We start from the raw sequence: 18,713 nt of genomic DNA, 5'->3' as shown, positions 1-18,713 counted from the left end.
TTATTATATTTAAGTATAGAGAGAAGCCCTGTAAAAAATGTCTTTGTACTTTTTATGACATGGGTAAGTGCAACACAGATTTTTTTTACATTACTGGGCACAATGTTTCTAAGGAGTTACAGAAATCCATTCTGAAAGCATATTTGTAAGCTTTGTAATTTGCATTTAAGTTCTCATTGTAATATTTCACTAGATTTCATAAGCTTACTGGCTGAATATATGTAGTCTCAGTTTGCTAGGAGAGAAGTAAAAAGGCACGTGGCGATCGTTCATCTTTTACTTTAAACAGTATTGACAAGTAAATTAAAAAAAAATGTACATTCCATTATTTTGCACTAATACTGCCAGGACTGGGGTTTCACAGTAAATGCAGAAAAAGTACTCGACAGTTGCAGTTTTCTTTCCATCCTCGTACAAGTGCTGGATTCTTTAGTTCCTTGTTGCCAGTAAAACAAAGTGTTAAATACTGACAAAGTTCACATACTTCAAAGTGATTTAACAGCTTTAGTTAGAATGTCAGACTTCAGCAGAAACAGCAGCAGTAGCAAAATCAGACTTCGCAGCTGAAAGTATTGCAGCCCTGGTTTTGTAGCTGAGATAAAACAGATTGTTGGGGGAGATGGAGTCCCAGAAATAATGCACTTCACATTAGGTTGTTTATCTTCACAGTGTGTACCAGATAGATTAAACCCTTTAACACCCAAGGTACTACTATTTTACTGTATAAACTGAGTTAATATCAGGCTTTAACAATGCCAGTGTTGTGGCATTGAGACATAAAGCCCGAACTTTGGCCCAGGATACTAGGTTCGATTAGCAGCACAGGCGATGGGAGCCATTCATCTGGGCATTCCCTGCAGAGAGGTGTGGGTCATAGAAGGGAGTAGTAGTTGGAGGTGAACAGGCATTTGCAAGTGGAGGCAAAGGGGAAGGTCATACATGAAAAATTCCCCTGGTGGAAGCAGTCAACAGCATGACCCCCCCACCAAGGATAAGATGTCCTTGTGTTACTCACCGTCCCTAGCCTTAGAATGGACGTAGTCTGGGAGGCTGTAGGAGATGCTGGTAGACCCAGCAATGGATGGAAGCACTGGGGTAAGCAGGAAAGAATGTAGTGGAAGGGGCCCTTGGTTCTTAGCTGGGGTAGCTTGTACTGGGAATCTGCATGCCTTTCTTGTGTCTGTCCATGTTCACTGGGTGCTTGTTTGTTCCAGAATTCTAAAGACTTGCCTTAGGCAAATTGGTGATCTCCAAACTCCCCCAGGTGTTCATTTGCATGCATGCATCCAGTGATAGAATGTTGACTTGTCCTATATTAGTTTGTGTACCTTTTGCCCTCACCCCCACTCTGTAGCCCTAAATTGTGTAAAGCAGCTATCAAGGAGGGAAGGAATGAATGAAAGTAAGACTGCAGTGTTTCCTGTGCCTCGCAGCCAGTGTCATGACTGACAAAAGGTTCGCTGTATCAGTCCTGTCTACCTGATGAATAAACAAGTAACAGGAGTAAGAATATAACTGTAAGGCCAAATATAGCCTGAAGTTTTGTGTGTGTGTGTGTGTGTGTGTGTGTGTGTGTGTGTCTGTAGAAAGCAGCTTTGTACTGGTGGTCAAAAATATAGCAACATCTTTATCCATCGCTATTGTGCTGTGGTAATGAAATAATAGAGTAGGTTTCAAAGACCTTGACCGATCTGGTGTCTGTGGGCATCTACACTAGTGTCTCACTGTGTCTCATTTTTATTCTCTGTGTGATACTAAATTGTATTACAAAGTGACCAAGACAATTTTGCTACCGTGTTAACTTAATATTCTTTAGTTCCCCTGCTGTTAAACTGCTGTCATCCATTACAGATGTGTCCACTGTGAACATAAATGTGTCACCAGACAAGGCATACTGTCTGTCTAGTGTAATCATGGTTTCAAGCAGCCCCTTCAGCAGCTGCCATGTTTACGTAATAACCCTGAAAATAGAGTTTGGGTCCTAATAACCTAGTGCTTACATAAATGCTTTTCAGTAATTCTGTGTGCTGATAACCTTTTGCAGTTGAGGTCTTAAGAGATTTATCACACAGTTGTAATCCTGAGAGAGATTTACAGCAAACTGTAAAGGAGTGCTGCTAATGCATTTGCATTATTAGTGTTTGATAACATAAAATAGTCCGTTTGACCCTTTCTCAACTAACATTATCCACCTGACTGACTGTATCTTTTTTTTTTAACTGAAAAGTTATTTTTGCCATAGGTTACTCATGCCCAACATTTGTAAAATGCCATCAAATAATTTGAGTGATGTTTTTCTTTTTGTTGTAATTGTGCTCTTGTCATATGAAGTGGGCTTTCTGGTTCTAAAATGTGTAGTTTTACTTTTCTGCCTTTTGATGATGTAGTTATGGGGAGAAGCAAGTTTCATTTTGAGCGCATTTGTCTCTAGCTGCCAGCAGATTTCAACACAAAGTGATACAAAATTCAGTGCAGCCAAGCAATCAGTCACCCAAATAGGCAATATGTTATGCAGCTGCATTCAGGCAAACAGTAACATAAACAAAATAGAACAAGATGCTATTACTTGCCCTTATAAATATTTTCCTAAAAACTACTTTGAGTTTGTAATGTACATTCATAATAATAGTACCATTGGATACGTAAAGTCTTATGGAAGTGTTTCATTTTTGTATCTAATCTTCTGTTTGGCAGATTATTGGCAAAATATCCCACGACTTGTCTTGCATTGTTTATGGGGATTCTTTGATTGCATCAATGCACTGGTACCCACTTTATTTGGCTTTATTGTTATCTAGTACCCCTCAGGATGTGCAGTAGCAAAGTTTGCCTAAATCCCTCCCATCACCCAACACCCAATGACGTGTATGAATACTAATGAATTTTCATGTAGAAGTCCTCACCAGCCTTATGAATATTCATCATGTATTCGGCAGTATTTTGTTTTTGTATCCTGTTGAAAGGATGCATACGTCCTCAGGTTTCGGAGATCCAGTACATATCAACTCAGTGCAAGTTAACTGTTTACAAACGTGTATCTGTACATATGCAGAACAAATAGCATGTATTGTACACCTGTAAGTAAAACAGGCCAGTAAAGCAGAAGATTTTCAATACAAACCAGATCATCTTGTTTTTTTTTCTACTCTGAAGAAAAGATAAGGAATTTTCTGTACTTTGTCAAAACCTTTGCTACTTCCAAAAAGCTGCAAACAAACATGAAAAAAGAAAGATGCGTTTGTGTGTATAGTGGTGGAGTGTAACAATTCTCAATAATTTCATTAGCTGTAGCATGTTTGCAGTGACAGATACTGCTTTCCATATTCATTTTATAACATGTATCCCATTTCATGATTTACTGCTATAATTAAGATTTAAGTACATCAGACGTCAGTGGGGCATTAAGCACAACACATAGGTCGCTAAGAGTCATTAAAATATCTCAGCTGCAGTTTTATTGAAACTGAATTAAGACACACAAAGGCAGATAAGATGAAATAAAACATGTTTCATGATTTATTAAATCAAGACTGTGTGTATGAGGGTTTCATATTGAGAAGACATTTTTCTTTGACAGGAAACAGTGGTTTTGAATTTTCATTTTTGAACTCGGCATGTTTAATATCTATTAATATAAAGTGCAAATTATGCATTATTGACACCCACTAACTAAAATGAATCAGCATGCCCTCTATAAGTGCTGCTGAGTCACACACGGGGATTACGACTGCCCTATAAAAGTATCAACAACAAAGGAAACTGCGCAACAAACTTTTGTGTATTTTAAACAAGGATGCTACTACAGTTTGACATAAAATGCAAGTGGTTTCCAACCCGAGGACCAAATTGCAGTTTAGCAGTTTTCTTGCAATGGTTACTTACAGCAAGTCAAATCTGCATATCAGTCAATCATGCATCATTTGTATATAACATCACATCCATTTAGCATGCCAGTCACACAGACCACACCCACTTCTGCACTGTCCAATCATGTGGGGTACTAGGATGCAATAATGTCCTTTATTTGTTAAAAAATTAAGAATACATTTACAAGAGGATAAATCTGCATCCGTACCGCATCTCACAAAAGTTTATACATGCAGATATTTTTTATTTTAATAATGTAGTGAAGCTTTGTCAAGAAGTGGGGTTCAGATAGTATTGAAAGTGAGCACTAGGCATCTGGAGGAGCAAGTTCATTAGATTTTCTCAGATTTAGAGTGGGCAAGGTGCCAGTTCTTAAAGTTCAGTGTGGTGAAGTTGAATTCTCAAATCACTGTTTTTGAAAGAAATCACTTCTGGCGAGGTTTATAAGTGGCCTGTTGGAGTGAGTGGTCCCTTTCTTTTGGGAAGAGTTCTTCTTACATGTTTGACTGTGAAGATGTTATATATAATTCTGGGAGGTTTATGGCATATAGAGGAAGTTGGCACCTGCAAAAAATGCTTTATATGGGTTTTATTTTTCATCAGAACAAGGTTACGAATTGCTGTTTTCACCCAGTTATAACCTCATCCACATGAAATTCGATAAGTTATAGTGGATGGTGGGAGGAAGCAGTGTGTGTGTGGAGGTGAGGGGTGCAAACAGGGAGATCATAAGATGGAAAGGACACATTAGGAATAACTGGGTATAGCACAGTTCTTAAATAGCATGACTTTTGGTAATATGTCATCTGGCTGCATATGTAGTAACATGTAGTGACACTCATTTTGTTAGAATATAATTGTAAGGACATGTGCATGTCACTGATTATAACTATTGCAGAGCTCTGGGCAGTGCAGTGACTAAACTGTGGACAAATACTTCCTGGTTTAACAGTCTTTCCTTTCTAATCCCCTAGGATTCACCTTTGAAAGCTGTACAAATGCTGTGGGTGAACCTGATCATGGACACATTTGCTTCACTTGCCTTGGCGACAGAGCCACCCACTGAGTCTCTGTTGCTCCGTAAGCCATATGGGAGGAACAAGCCTTTAATTTCTCGGACAATGATGAAGAATATCCTGGGCCATGCTGTCTATCAGTTGGTAATTATCTTCACCCTTCTGTTTGCAGGTGAGTAATCCAAAAATCTTCTAGGGGGAAATTATTTTTGATCATTGCAGGGGTACCTCCTATTTCTGTCCCATTATATTGCAGTACCCTATGTGAAGATTGGGTAAAGATAGATGAAGGCTGCCGGCCTAGCCAGATAGAATTTTGGAGATAATTCTGTCATCTGTAAATATTAATGTAGACCACAGGCTTGTTGTCTTAAGTGGTAAAAATAGTGGAACTGAAAAAATGTAACAACAGTGCACTCTACTGACCAAGTAAAGCATGTTGTGACACTTTGATGTTAAAACTCAGAGTCTCAGTCTGATATGAGGCATCCTGCCTGTTGGTGTAAGGCCAGAGTTAATGGCCAGAATTTGCATGCATAAATGTCCTTTATTGCTCTGGTTTCTGCCCAGAGGTGAAGAATGTAAATGTAATTTCTGTTAGCCTGGGAACCCAGGGAAGTGTGAAGAATGATGTAATGTGAACCAGGAATGTGATTTTAAAAACAGAGAGAATCAGAGAACATCAAGCATTTTTGTCTTGACCATCCAAATCACCAGCACTGTCTTCCTCTATATGTAACTTTTATCTTAGATTTGTGTTTTCTCTTAGTCTAATCTTTCTAGTTTCTAGCTATTTCCAAATACTTTTCAGTGATGTCAGAACTGTACTACTGAATTATTTTAAGTATTTCTCTGTGATCTCTGAACTCCTTGACTAGCACTGTTTAGTAAAAAGTATTGTCTTGTGTTTTGAATATTTGTTATTAAATATTTTTAAACCCTTTCAATGGTGGCTGTTTTTGTAGAGATAATTTAAGCTCTTTAGAGTACTTGCATGACTTTGGTAAAATTGTACAAAGCCATTCCAATAGCTTTAGTCCTGGGCTATACTACCAGTTGGATAATAATATTGCACAGTAATAATTGGGCACCCTTTTAAGGGCCTTTGAGTAGCTGATAAATATTAGTGGGTGGTGGCAGCTGGTACTACTGTATAGTCTGGGAAAAAGGGGCACAGCTGGAGAACCTGTGCCAGCCTTTCCCAGGAGTGTCTGTGTGGTTGTGTAAACTCTTCTCTAAGTGTGTGTGTGTTTGTGTGTGTACCAGCTACCTGGGCAGGGACACAAAGCACTGGTTGGACAGAGAGGGTGCTGGATATTTTAGCTTGCCTACTATGCTGAGATCTGGGCCATATAGCTGTGCCTGTGGGGAGTCTTATTGGGGACCTGGAGAGTGAGGGAGCGACCAGCCCTAGACTGATTGTGATCTCTATGTGCTCTTAAGGGAAATTGCACTTTACTGTGTGTATTTGTTATCCTTTCCTTCTATATGAGACACCCATTACTTGCTGAGCCAGGGCACGGGCATCTCACCCTGGTGTTGCCACAGGCCGTCTCTCTCAACTTCTGTATGGATCTAATTGTGATTGGTGTAGACTTGTATGCTGCTCACAACAAAGAGTAGTTCTTTGCAAGTAGTACTGGGGAAAAGCATTTCCAACAGCTTAACTTTTGGTGTGCACCAGTTGACAGTGAAATGGGTGTGAGCAACAGTTTACAAAGATCAACCTTTCTTACAGCCACATGTGGGGATGTTGTTGTAATATCTGTTGTGAGAGTAATATCAAGTCATAATCATACCAAGTAGCCGCATTCTCATCTCTTCTCACAAAGTCTAATGGCGCCAAGAGTGAGTGTTGTAGGCGGGAGAGATTTTTATTTAATTGCAGTACGCTATGAATACAATAAGTTGCGAACATTTCATAGGTAAATACTAGGCCATTGTTTTCAGACTGTTAAGCTTAGCCAGAAATTCACATTCAAAAGTTCCCTCCAGCTTCAAGGAGATCAAAGTAAGATAAACCATGGAGAATTTAGACTGTCTATCCAATTATCTAGGTTTACCTTGATCGTGTCGTGGGTGGTATTCTGACAGATGTAAGTTTGTTCCAGAGGTGAGGTATATGTAGGGATAGGAATCTCACACCAGTGTATCTTATTTGCTAATAAAGATTTAGTTCCTTTAACCACATATTTGAGGTACCATTTGCTCCATGAAGAAATAGGGGGTCAAAGAGGGGTAGGATCTTTCATGGCTTGAAAAATCTTTACAGGGTCATCTGTATGAGCTGAATACAGAAAAACTGCTGCCAGTCTTGATAACTAAGATTTGTGAGACACTTCTCTTTTTATTTATGAATATCTGAGGTCTGTCAAGTTGAGTGATATGTTTAGACAAGCACATGCCAAAAGTCACATCATATTCAATAATGGGTCTGATGAGATATGCATAAAGTCTAATTAATATTTCACTGGAGCTAGTGAAGATGCTTTTGGAAATTAGATGAGCCAAAGGCTTTCTGAAATACTGCTGAGAGCTGATGGTCAAATGATAAGGAATTCAACAAGAGTGTCTAGTTCACGTATAACAATGTCTGATTGAAGCAGAGTATCATGCATACGATATGTGAAACGTGTTATCAAAATTAACTGTGCTGCATTTTTTTTTTACATTTAATTTCAGGCCACTACCCTTGTATACATTTTTAGTATTGTCTAACCCATATTCACCCTTGTATAAATTTTTAGTATTGTCTAACCCATATTGTTAGAAACTGCGGGTCAGTGGAAGATTAACAACACCCAATTTATAGTTATCTGCAAAGTTAGATAATCACAGCCCAGGAATGTTGGACCAAAGGGCTGAGAAATAGATGCCAAATAACAGAGGACCTTGCACTGAGCACTGTTGCATACCACTGGCAATGTTTACACTTTCAGAAGTGGTACCTGCGATTGTAACCACACAGGTTCTCTGTCAGGCAACCAGTTGGCTGTCATACATACAACATAATTATTTAAATTCAAAATTACAAGTCAGTCAGTAATGCTTGTGTGGAAAGTGTGTCATCCTTCGTCAGGTTCAGATATGCTGTCTGAACTACATTACTGCTAACAACTACCCTGGTTACATTTTCAAAGAAATTCTTGTGGTAAGAGGCAGAACCTTCTTGTCAAAGCTGTACTGATGATGGTCCAGGGTTAAGAGATTTTCAATGTCAGGATTAATGAGGACTGAAATAGTGTGCTCCATAGCTTTACTTTTGAGGCTAATGAGATTAATGGGAGTGTAATTACCCAGGTCTTTGGTTGGGTCACCCTTGTGTAATTGCATTATAGTATCTGCTTCCCAGGCTTAGATTAAAATGGTTAAGTAGGGGGTCTAGGTAGGCTACATTTGGCACTGATAATCAGACAACCTGATATATTTTCAGGCACATGGATGAGATGTTCTTAGCTTTTGAGGGAGGCTCAGACAACTTGTTCCATAGTAATTAAAGGGGGTGGCTGGGAATGTGGAACCTGTGGAATAGCTATAACTGTGGGTGGAGTAAACTTTTCACTAAATTTGTCAGCTAGAATTTTAGATATTTCCTGTGAGTTAGAACATGCACTGTTATTGTGGAATAGCTCCAAACTTTCTGGGTGTTACTACTTAACTTTGTGACATAGTTAAAGAAAGATTTGTGATTATTTTAAGTTCATACTTGGCTTTGAGCTTCCTAGTAGTTCCCTTAAGCTTTTTATTAGTTTACTTAATTGTGCCCTTCAGGTAGGTAGAGTGAGACCTCTTATAAACATTACGCAATTTCTTTCTCTTGTTACTTTTTATGCTGGTGTTCCATCCATAGGTGTTTGTTTTTAAATTCCTCATATTTGGTTCTGATGGGGAGTGCTGTATCAATGCAACTGTTTAAGTGGGAATAAAAAAGAGAACAAAACAAAATGAAACCACTGGAGCGGTGCAAGTAGTGGACACATTAGTGAGGACTAGATCCAGGATATCGGGGTCTGTAGTAGGATGGTTAACTACTTGTAATAGAGTGTTTGCATTTGTAATGTCAAATACATATTTGGCAGTGTAGTTCAGTCAATTTGTTGATGTTTAGTTGAGAAATGTGTTAGGTTTAATGGGGGATTTCAGCAAATGTTTTAAAATAGCAATAGCTATTGTGCTCAGAAGGGGGCATAGAGGTTATGCTCTAGCTAGTTAAGAAGTGGTAATTAGTCTTATGGTGATTTGGACATCTAGGAGCTAAAATGCAGTGTTCCAATGAATTTGTCAGTATTTTTATTTTTTTTAACCAGGTAGGTAGACTTGTCCTTAGACCCTGGCCAAGGAGGCAAGATTGTATACATAATGTTGGGACAAAGGGTTAAGGCTGTGAGCTATAGTTCCTGTGGTATGGGGTTTGATTCCCTTGTACCTCAGTTGTCTGTTGTGTGACTTTCAGCAAGTTAATTAACCAGACAGTGATTGGGGCATCTGGTAATCTGAGCTAGGCTAGTCGATGTTCCCCTGGACTGCAAGTCTTAACTATCTACGACTTTCTGTAAACGTAAGAGAATGTCATATGCTGGTTGTTGCTGTACAACAGAAACATTATATATTCAAAAACATAGTATAGGCATATGTACTGATAATAGTACCTTGTACATTTATAGTACGTTAAGTCAGTTTGGATAGACATTTAGCATATTCAAAGACTGTACAGCAGTATTTAACAAGGATAGTCATTTTCCTGCACTACTGAGATAGCTTGTATGTTAAGGATACTGGAAAAAGTTGAAAACAGAAAGGTGGATCGTAAGGACAAAATAGAAAATAGGTGACTATATCTTTGACAAATACTGATAATCTCCCACAGCTGCCAGTATGTCTAAAGTTGTGGTGGAGACTATACTCAGGGACAGAGAATGCTTTTATTGTTCTGAAGATTAACGGTGCCAGTTGTCTGCTTGATTTGAGAGACGTACTTAAGGGGGTAGTGCATGTGGCTGTGTCAGGGTTATTAGTTATTAGCTTATCTAAAAGTTACACATATATGTATATTTTCAAGTTGGAGGAAAGTCAGATTTCTGCCTTTTTTTTTTTTTTTTTGTTAAGAGTCTTGACCTTAATGCAAATTAGAATTTATTAGGGTGGAATGTCCATCAGATGCACTTTGCCTAGTGAAGGGTACTTGGGGGGTTAGCAAAGGCTTTGGTCAAAATCTTTTGGTAAGAGAGGTTAAGACCATCCCTTGCACAGCAGGAAGGCTTGTCAGCTTTCATATTCCATCAGACATGTGAAAGAATAAGGTATAAACATGCATACCATACTTGAATGGCTAAGTTCTCCCGCACACCACTCTACTTGCCAGAAAACTTCAGGAGCCAACCATACTAACGCAGTAATGAATGTTAGCACAATAGCCATCAATCTGCATTAGAACTGTGGGAAGAAAACTAAAAGTGGCACAAGCAAATGGCCCTCTTATACCATTGACATACCTATGTCCAGAAAGGAGCATGTCTGTCTGCAGATGGGATTGAGGACTCTTGTCTACCCCCTCATGCCTCTGCCATGTCTAGTACAACTTGATATGGCCCATGATGAGGAGGGTCTACTGGGTTATTTAGTGCTTCTGTGCTTCAAACCCCAGCCTTCAGGCTTCCTTTTTATATGCCAGTGCTGGTATGCGAGTACACCCTTACGAAATATGGCTTGCATTTTTTTTACCATATTTGTTGGATGGGTTGCATTTAACTGCATAGTCTGTGTATTTGGCAAATCAAAATTGTTTGGCTTGCCATACAAAACAGATCAGAGGTAACATTTCACTTTTATTTTGGCACTTAGCACAAAGCACAAATCGTGCCACAGTACATGAAGAAAGAAAAATGTCACAGAAACAAAAATCAGATTAAGTGAATTTTACCACCTATAAGATGGAATAGATGTTTATGTTGTACTTGTGACTTTGTTTTCAGGTGATATGTAGACCACCTGCTCCCTAATATTGGGTACCGCTGATTACTGTTACTATGACCCTCACTCGTCAGGCCTCGTTTTAACTTTACTTGTAATGTTTGGTAACTGTACCTTTGTAAACAGCTGACATCTTTTTACTGACAGTTCATTTGTTTATTTTTGTTATCTTTGCAAGCAGGGCTGGTCCGCAAAGCTTTTTCAGGCAGGAGCCAGGCCTCAAGGGCAAGGTGAAATACAGCATACAGATGTATGTACAGTTAAGTGTAGCTGGCCGACTAATTTTTGGAAGGTGGGAGGAAAATGTATTATCTGAAGAAATTCCATGCAGAGCAAGGAGAGAATGTGTTGACTACATGTAGACAGTGACATAGATCCTAATGTTATTCGACTACCCTGGTCAGCAAAGCAAATAAGTTAAAATAAAGACTAAATAGGTAAATACATCAAGGAATAAGGCTTGTGAGCATTTCTCTGTGGTTCATCACCAGGTCCTTCCAGCCTTACTGGTGTTATTGCTTGGGATTCATAAGGGGGCCCACTCAGTACACCAGTCTCTTAAAGGAGTACAACAGGTTTCTCTAATGTATTCCTCAATTTCACGGCCGTTTTCTCCCTATTTACATTGTCCTCTGTAAAGCAACAACAAAAAAGCATTTACAATTTTTATAATTCCCCTTACTTCTGTAACAGAAGCCTACCTTCTCATACTGCGATGGTTTCACTTACAAAGTGATTCTCTCACGTTTGAATAAAGCTTGCTGGAGTTGCCCAGTTACTGACATCATCGAGGCCAGGCAGTGCAGGTACTTTTTTTTTTTTAATCAGTTCCCTCCCCCAAAGTGACATCACCACAGCCGTCATCTGATTCTAACTAAAATAATAAGATCCACCCATTCTGTGATGTCATGGCTCCCTTGTCCTTACCCCAGCCTGAGTGCTGTTCATTTTATTCAGTAGTAGTGTAGTAACACCGATGTTTGGAAACACAGAAATTTGGTATGCATGCTTGTACATTCTGCATGGCAAATGATGCTTAGGTGGTGTATCGCTTGCATACTTCTCTGTTGTATTTGCACCAGATACTGCTAGTGTGCAGTGCAGGAATAGAAAGATTAAAACATTACCCTGGTATCAGAGGTGGCAGTGCAACATATTCATAGCAGCTTAACAAGAGAGTAGCTCTAAGCAAGCACCATGTGAAACCTGAACAAGCACCTAGAATTATTCAGTGCAGCTTCCACACCTTAAGTCTGAAAATGAATTCACATACTCACATGAACAGGAGTAGCTGCATATTGATGGCTAAAGGTGTATGTATGGGCATGGCGGGTGGTTACTACACTGCAAAACTGGTATGTAATGGTGGAGATATTTGGAAGGCATGAGCAAACACACCAGTATTTTAAAGCCATAGCACCAATTGAACTGGAGGCTGGCAAATAGATTTAGTAAGGGATTTTGTCCATACACAAATATTTCAACAGTGATTCTTTGCAGTGGCATCCATTATCTGATTCAAGGTAAGTTAACCTTGATGTCCTTTATTTAAAAAAAATCAATAAAAAATTTACTTTCTTATAAGTGACTTCTGGACACAAGAAAAAGGAAGGGGAAAATATAGCAGTGTGGTTTGTATGTACAAAGACAAATCCAGGGACACTGCAAAAGGTTTTTTTTGCAAACCAACCAGTGGAGTAAAAACATATGAAGGCAAACACTGCATACCAACACACTTTGCATATGTAAATCTCGTTTTTTAACAAGGGGGAAGCATGAAGTGATACCTTAACACTTAAATTAATAAAGATCTAAACTGGTTAATAGTATAAATGTTTTATTCTTTAGCTCCTTGGTGCAAGACCTTACTGGATGTGATTGCAGTCAAGTAAGGCCATGTCTATAGCGCAGCAAAAAATGTCCCCTCTAACAAAGGAAATGCTAGAGCAAAGATTAAATTACATGAGTCAAGCACCCTGCTGAGATCTGCCAATCAATGGAATTACCAGGTCAAATTACCCTCAGGACTTTGACAGCTAGGGAAGCTAAGTGTTATGGGGGAGGGGAGAAGTAAATGGACTGGAATTCATTGTCTCACAAATTAGTGCCATTTAAACTAAATTAGAAAAAAAAGGCAGCAGTAAACAGCACTCTGAGTGTGTTCTGTGGCATTTCCACTGTTTCTGTTTTAAGTAGTCATCCAGCAGCAGGGAATGTTACTTACACTGTTCTATTTTACTCAGTGCTTTGTACGCATGCAACATCTATGAAATGACAGGAACTTTAGGCAAACGGAGGCCTGCATGATGTAACATTTTTGAGCCAAACAATGATTTCTGGGATACTGGATGGCAACCTGATTTATCCAAACCACGTCAATATGCCAGCCTCCAGGTGGTCAGAGTCTGGAATTACATATAAAAATATTTAAAATCCTGTAAATAATCCCAGAGTGCTGTTAAAGTGTAGGAAACATCATGCCATGATGTTTTAAACATGTTTTTTGAGTCTGTGGGTGCGGTACTCCTTTAACGGACCCCTTCATCCCAGCAGTTGCTGTTGGAGTTTTCCGTAAGTAAAATCTGTTGCAAACCATCACATCCATAATGCATCCCAATCCCAAGTCAAATGCAGGAAAGGTCTCTTTTACACAAGGTAATAACCAATACTCCTGACATATGACCCCTTACACTATCCCCTTAAATGCTTTTCTCAAATTAAGTCAGTTGGTATTGTAAGAAAATGTCTTTATTTCCTGAATCATCCCAATTAAAGCCACATTATTTTTTTTGTTTTAGTAAGGTGATACTCAGCTTCTAGAAAGATTTTATAGTATTGTGCAGATATGCATAATAATCCCACAAGTCTCCGCATGTCACTGTGGACTAGAGTGCATTCTGGGATAACTGTGTACCAGACACATTTAAGCATACTTCTCATTTTTATTGTATGTTATCTATAAGAAGTAAATAAATACATGAATCGTACAGTGACGATTCATTCTGGGCTAAAAGGAAACATAAAAAGCAGAGGTATTTTACTTGTGTCAGTGCTTTTGAGTATTGAGAACTGAGGATAGTAATAATAACTAGCCATAGGTAATAAGTTGAAAGTTGGGAGTAGTAGTAGTATTTTTCAGACTTTAATGCTACTTTCTCTCTTACATTCCTTGATGTCAGATTTCCCTTAGGGATGTATATTTTGTGATACAAGAATTACTCAGACTGCTTTTAAGATTTTACATTTCGAAAATCCATATTTTATCTTTCTGTCATAACTGTCCAAAGGAGAAAAATGCACATAATGACTAGAAATCAGACATTATACAGCAGCAGTAAAGGACTCTGTGTCTTATGCAGTGATATTACACCTGTGAGGTCAGGATTACCTCAAAACCCAACCCCAACAATGGTCCTCATGGTAGCAGTACTGGCACTGGAGGGGCCTGATGGGAGAGTGCGAGTGAGTAGCCAACGGCAGGTCTTGCATCCTAGGGGGAGGAAGCAGCCTTTGGAGGCAGGCAGACTCTGCACTGCAGGAGGTATACCTCTTGTTCAGGAGACTGAATGTGTGTGGAAGAGAGCATGCACCTACTGAACACTGGGTAATTGAGGAGCTTTGGTAAGGGCACACACCCTGGCAGCAATATGACACTGCAGTGGAGTCCATGGTCTCCTCACTGGCCCCAGATGTGGGTCAGGTTGAGATGGGGAAGGTTCAGGCTGGTCCATTAGACCCACTCTTAGTTTCTAGGCTAATGCTATTATACAGTACAATCTAACATGTTGTTTCCTTAAGTTTGTTACAAAGTGAGGTAGCATCTGCCCATGAAAATCATCTCTCCACAGGTTGGATTAGAAAATTCATGCTGAATACCTTTTTATTTAAGGAATAAATAATTTAGTGGAATATGCTGCTTTAGTTTCAAATGTTGGCAGCCTTGATGTTTTCCTTATAAAATGATTTTTAATAAAACATAATTAAGACTAAAATAAATCTGCACAATTTTAAGTTATAACTGATATTGCAGTAATGACCAGATTGGGAATTACATTTATTGAATTTCAGGTATCTTTGGTTTTGAACTTAATTAAAAAAGTTTTATTTTTTAAATGCAGCAGCATGTCACATGTAGACAATATATAAATGGAGGTTGAAGTCAGTTTACTTTGATCATTTATTTTTTTGTACACAAAGAAAAACTAGAATTGCACGTTCAGGGTACTGTATGATTAAATGCCATGCAACTCTGAATGCAGGTGAGAAGTTCTTTGACATCGACAGTGGAAGGAATGCTCCTCTTCACGCCCCACCTTCAGAGCACTACACCATTGTCTTCAACACCTTCGTCATGATGCAGCTGTTCAATGAGATCAACGCACGTAAGATCCACGGGGAGAGAAATGTCTTTGAAGGCATTTACCGTAACCCCATTTTCTGCTCTGTTGTACTGGGAACATTTGCAGCTCAGGTAATGTAATGGTTTACCTCACTTTTTCTTGGGTCAGTTTAGAACTTAATACTTATTTCCAGTAAAAATAAGACATTGTATTTGGTGCAGTCATGCTGTAAAAGCATCTATTTTGCAATGTGTTAAGTGGTGTAATTGACCGATCTTTCTCCGAGTGTGGCATATCTTTGTTGCAGTAAGTGATGCATTCAGACTGATGTTGATAGAGTGTTGAACAGTGGCTGTTTTGCCACTTTCTTCTTGCAGTCATTTGCCTTGGAATTTTTTATGTGCCTGACAAATTTAATGGAGACTTTAATATAGAATTAATACCTGTACTGATTCTGCTCACTCCAGTTCTTTCTTATTGCAACATGCATCATTTAAATGCAGTTCATATTTGTCTACCTTTTGGTTATCATGGTTCCTCAGAATCAGACAAATTATTTTCTACAATAGTATTCTTATGGAAAAGGCCCATTCTTCTCTTATGGACTGGGGAAGTAACTAGTTGGGTGCAGCTGTGTGACTGCAGTGGTGAGGCTTACAAGGGCTTAAATGGTCTATTGCCTATTAGCATTTATAATTTCTTCACACCTAGTCATAGTATAATATGACTTCCTGTCAAGCATGTGTCAGATTCAGGTCAAGTACTTGTCAGCAAAGTTAAGTATACAGTTTTGGCAAGAGTATCTCAGAAGCTGTCAAAATGATGGGGTGTAGTAGAAAAAATATAAGCCCTGATTACCGCCTGGCTAGAGATTAATACATATGTGGTGTGGAATGTTGCACCCCTTAAAGCCTACACACATCCTTGCATTCCAGAGCATTGTTTGAAAAATCAACTTAAAAAGCAAATGATAATCAAAGCGTTTCTACTGAGGGACATTCTTGATTAACAGTCAAAGTCATTTTATTAATAATTCCTTGCCCTTTCTAATTTTGCCTGTTATAAGCTGGTAAGTCACTTAGTTAAAAAGTTAGACCCGAGAAAAGGTATGGGTGCCATAATGAGCAACGGGTGTGAACTGGAAGTATACAAAAAAAGGTGCTGTAAGCGTGAATGAGTTAAATATGTGTCTGAATACTGCAACAGCTTGGTGGAGGAGGTAGGGAGTGTCAGACCAAAGCTAACGCACCACTGCACAAGCGGAGTCTTGACAGCACTGAAAAAGGGTAGGACGGAGAACACAGACTTAGTAATTCCAAAATAGTGATAGTAGTCATCATCTGGGTCTGGGTGGAATAGTGCAGCTACATTAGAAAGGGTGTGGGGTAACCTGTAGTGGTATGAGTGCTCACTTCCGTTACTCTGGACAAGATTACAGCCTTAACCAAATGACATAGATGCCGTGAGGGCATAAACTAGCTCATTCATGGTGCGGATGAACGTCCCTGCAGTTGGTTGTTGCCTCAGTGCTGGGGATCAAGTAGTATGGGGGAATTAATGGGTTCAAAACTGATAAGGGGAGGTTTGGTGGTTGGCAGGCACAGAGCCAAAAAGTATATAGAAAAAAATGGGTCAGGAAAACAAAATGCCCAAGTAACATTTTTGTTGCTACTTCCTGCTCAGTTAAGGGACACACCCTTTCTAAGGATTAATACCCCCTTTCCAAGGATTACAGCCTACAAATGGGAACTTCTGATAAAGAACAAGATAAGTGATAAGTGTCAGTAAAATGGAGAAAAGTAAGCTGATCTCATATCTTGTTGTTTTTTAGCATCAGACACACATTTTACCTTCCAGCAGTTTGAGTAGGAGTTGCTGTTAAACTTTTGCCTGCCTCTATCAGCCCTAGTCCCTCCCACCTGCATGTGCTACTACAACAGCTTCTACTTCAACAATCGTTCACTTAGCTGTGTTGACTTAGTATCTGCTTTTTCAATTCAGTCTCAGGTTAGCAAAGATGCTAGCTATTTAAGTATTAGTTGCTTCCTTCTGCTTTGATGTAGGTTATTCAGTTGTAAAGTACAAACTATCGCACCAGTGGCAGTCATCCTTCTTTACTGGCTGCCCTGCCTAATCTCAAATTCTGGGAAGACACTAGTTTCAATTAATACTTCCAGTTAAGCATACCTTACAGAACTTGGGACCCACAGTCCATCCTTATGAGCTCATACAGGTTCACGGTAGGGCATGTTTGTTCTTCACCCCATTGTAGTAAAAACTTTATGTTTTCTTTGGGTAACACTTGCGTTTTTAAACAGTCAGAGGGAAATGTCCTTTTTTTGGAGGGCAAAATAAATTGGATAAAACAGTGGAGCACCATTTTATGAGTGGGTGTCTATACTGAAACATCTCAAGTTAAGTTGCAAAATATAATTAACATATCTGAATCTGAAAATAATAGCTTCTCAGAATAATCCACGTCCTCATATTACACAACCGTAATTGTTACTCTGTTTTGCAAAATTAGCTCTGCCCCTACATCTGTGATCCCTAAGTATATTCCAGTGTCACCCAAGGTTTAAGAGAAGTTATAAAGAAAAAAACAACTTTTTCTCCAGACCTTGCAGTATGAGAATCAGCATTACAGTACCTACAGCAAAGCAACATATGATGTACTGAAACATAGACAACTCATACATGACAAAGTGTGTCACAAAAAACGCAGTCTGTCAGCAGGTACTGTTCCCCTTTCCTTCATACTTACGCATGTGGGCATAACAGACAAGCAACTTGTGTGCAACCTGCATTAAATGAATACTAGAAAAAAATAAATATCCAGCTGGTTTATCTCCACCAGAATTACTCTCTAATGGGTTGACTGCCGTTAAATATTCAAATATCTGCTATTACAATAAAAACTGATGATTATAGAATAAATGCCCCGATCACAAACAATACCACCATCATTAACGGGGTATGGATAGTGCCAGACCCGAGATCATAAACAATACCACCATAATTAAGGGGGTATGGATAGTGCCAGACCCCAGAACACAATACCACCATCATTAAGGGTGTATGGATAGTGCCAGACCCCAGATCACAAACAATACCACCGTCATTAAGGGGGTATGGATAGTGCCAGACCCCAGATCACAAACAATACCATCGTCATTAAGGGGGTATGGATAGTACTAGACCCCAGATCACAAACAATACCATCATCACTAAGGGGAGTATGGATAGCGCCAGACCCCAGATCACAAACAATACCACCATCATTAAGGGGGTATGGATAGTGCCAGACCTCAGATCACAAACAATACCACCGTCATTAAGGGGGTATCGATAGTGCCAGACCCCAGATCACAAACAATACCATCGTCATTAAGGGGGTATGGATAGTGCCAGACCCCAGATCACAAACAATACCACCATCATTAAGGGAGTATGGATAGTGCCAGACCCCTGATCACAAACAATACCTCTGTCATTAAGGGGGTATGGATAGTGCCAGACC

At 39.2% G+C, this 18,713-nt stretch overlaps 1 protein-coding gene across 7 annotated transcripts in view; it reads left to right on the top strand.

Moving 5' to 3' along the window:
• LOC122806463 (plasma membrane calcium-transporting ATPase 1-like) overlaps positions 1-18,713 on the top strand; it is a 1,798,374-nt gene that overhangs the window by 1,650,831 nt on the left and 128,830 nt on the right. For all 7 annotated transcript variants that reach the window (XM_044076929.1, XM_044076926.1, XM_044076924.1 and 4 more), the window contains 2 exons: positions 4,842-5,055; positions 15,113-15,324. In XM_044076929.1, coding sequence (XP_043932864.1) covers positions 4,842-5,055; positions 15,113-15,324 — 426 coding nt within the window. The remainder of the gene's footprint in view (positions 1-4,841; positions 5,056-15,112; positions 15,325-18,713) is intronic.

This window comes from Protopterus annectens, chromosome 7.part0 (assembly GCF_019279795.1).
Source record: "Protopterus annectens isolate FY-2018-M chromosome 7.part0, PAN1.0, whole genome shotgun sequence".
In the NCBI taxonomy this organism is placed as follows: Eukaryota; Metazoa; Chordata; order Ceratodontiformes; family Protopteridae; genus Protopterus; species Protopterus annectens.
Note: the sequence above shows the minus strand (reverse complement) of the source record. Positions and strands in the feature narration are given on the sequence as shown.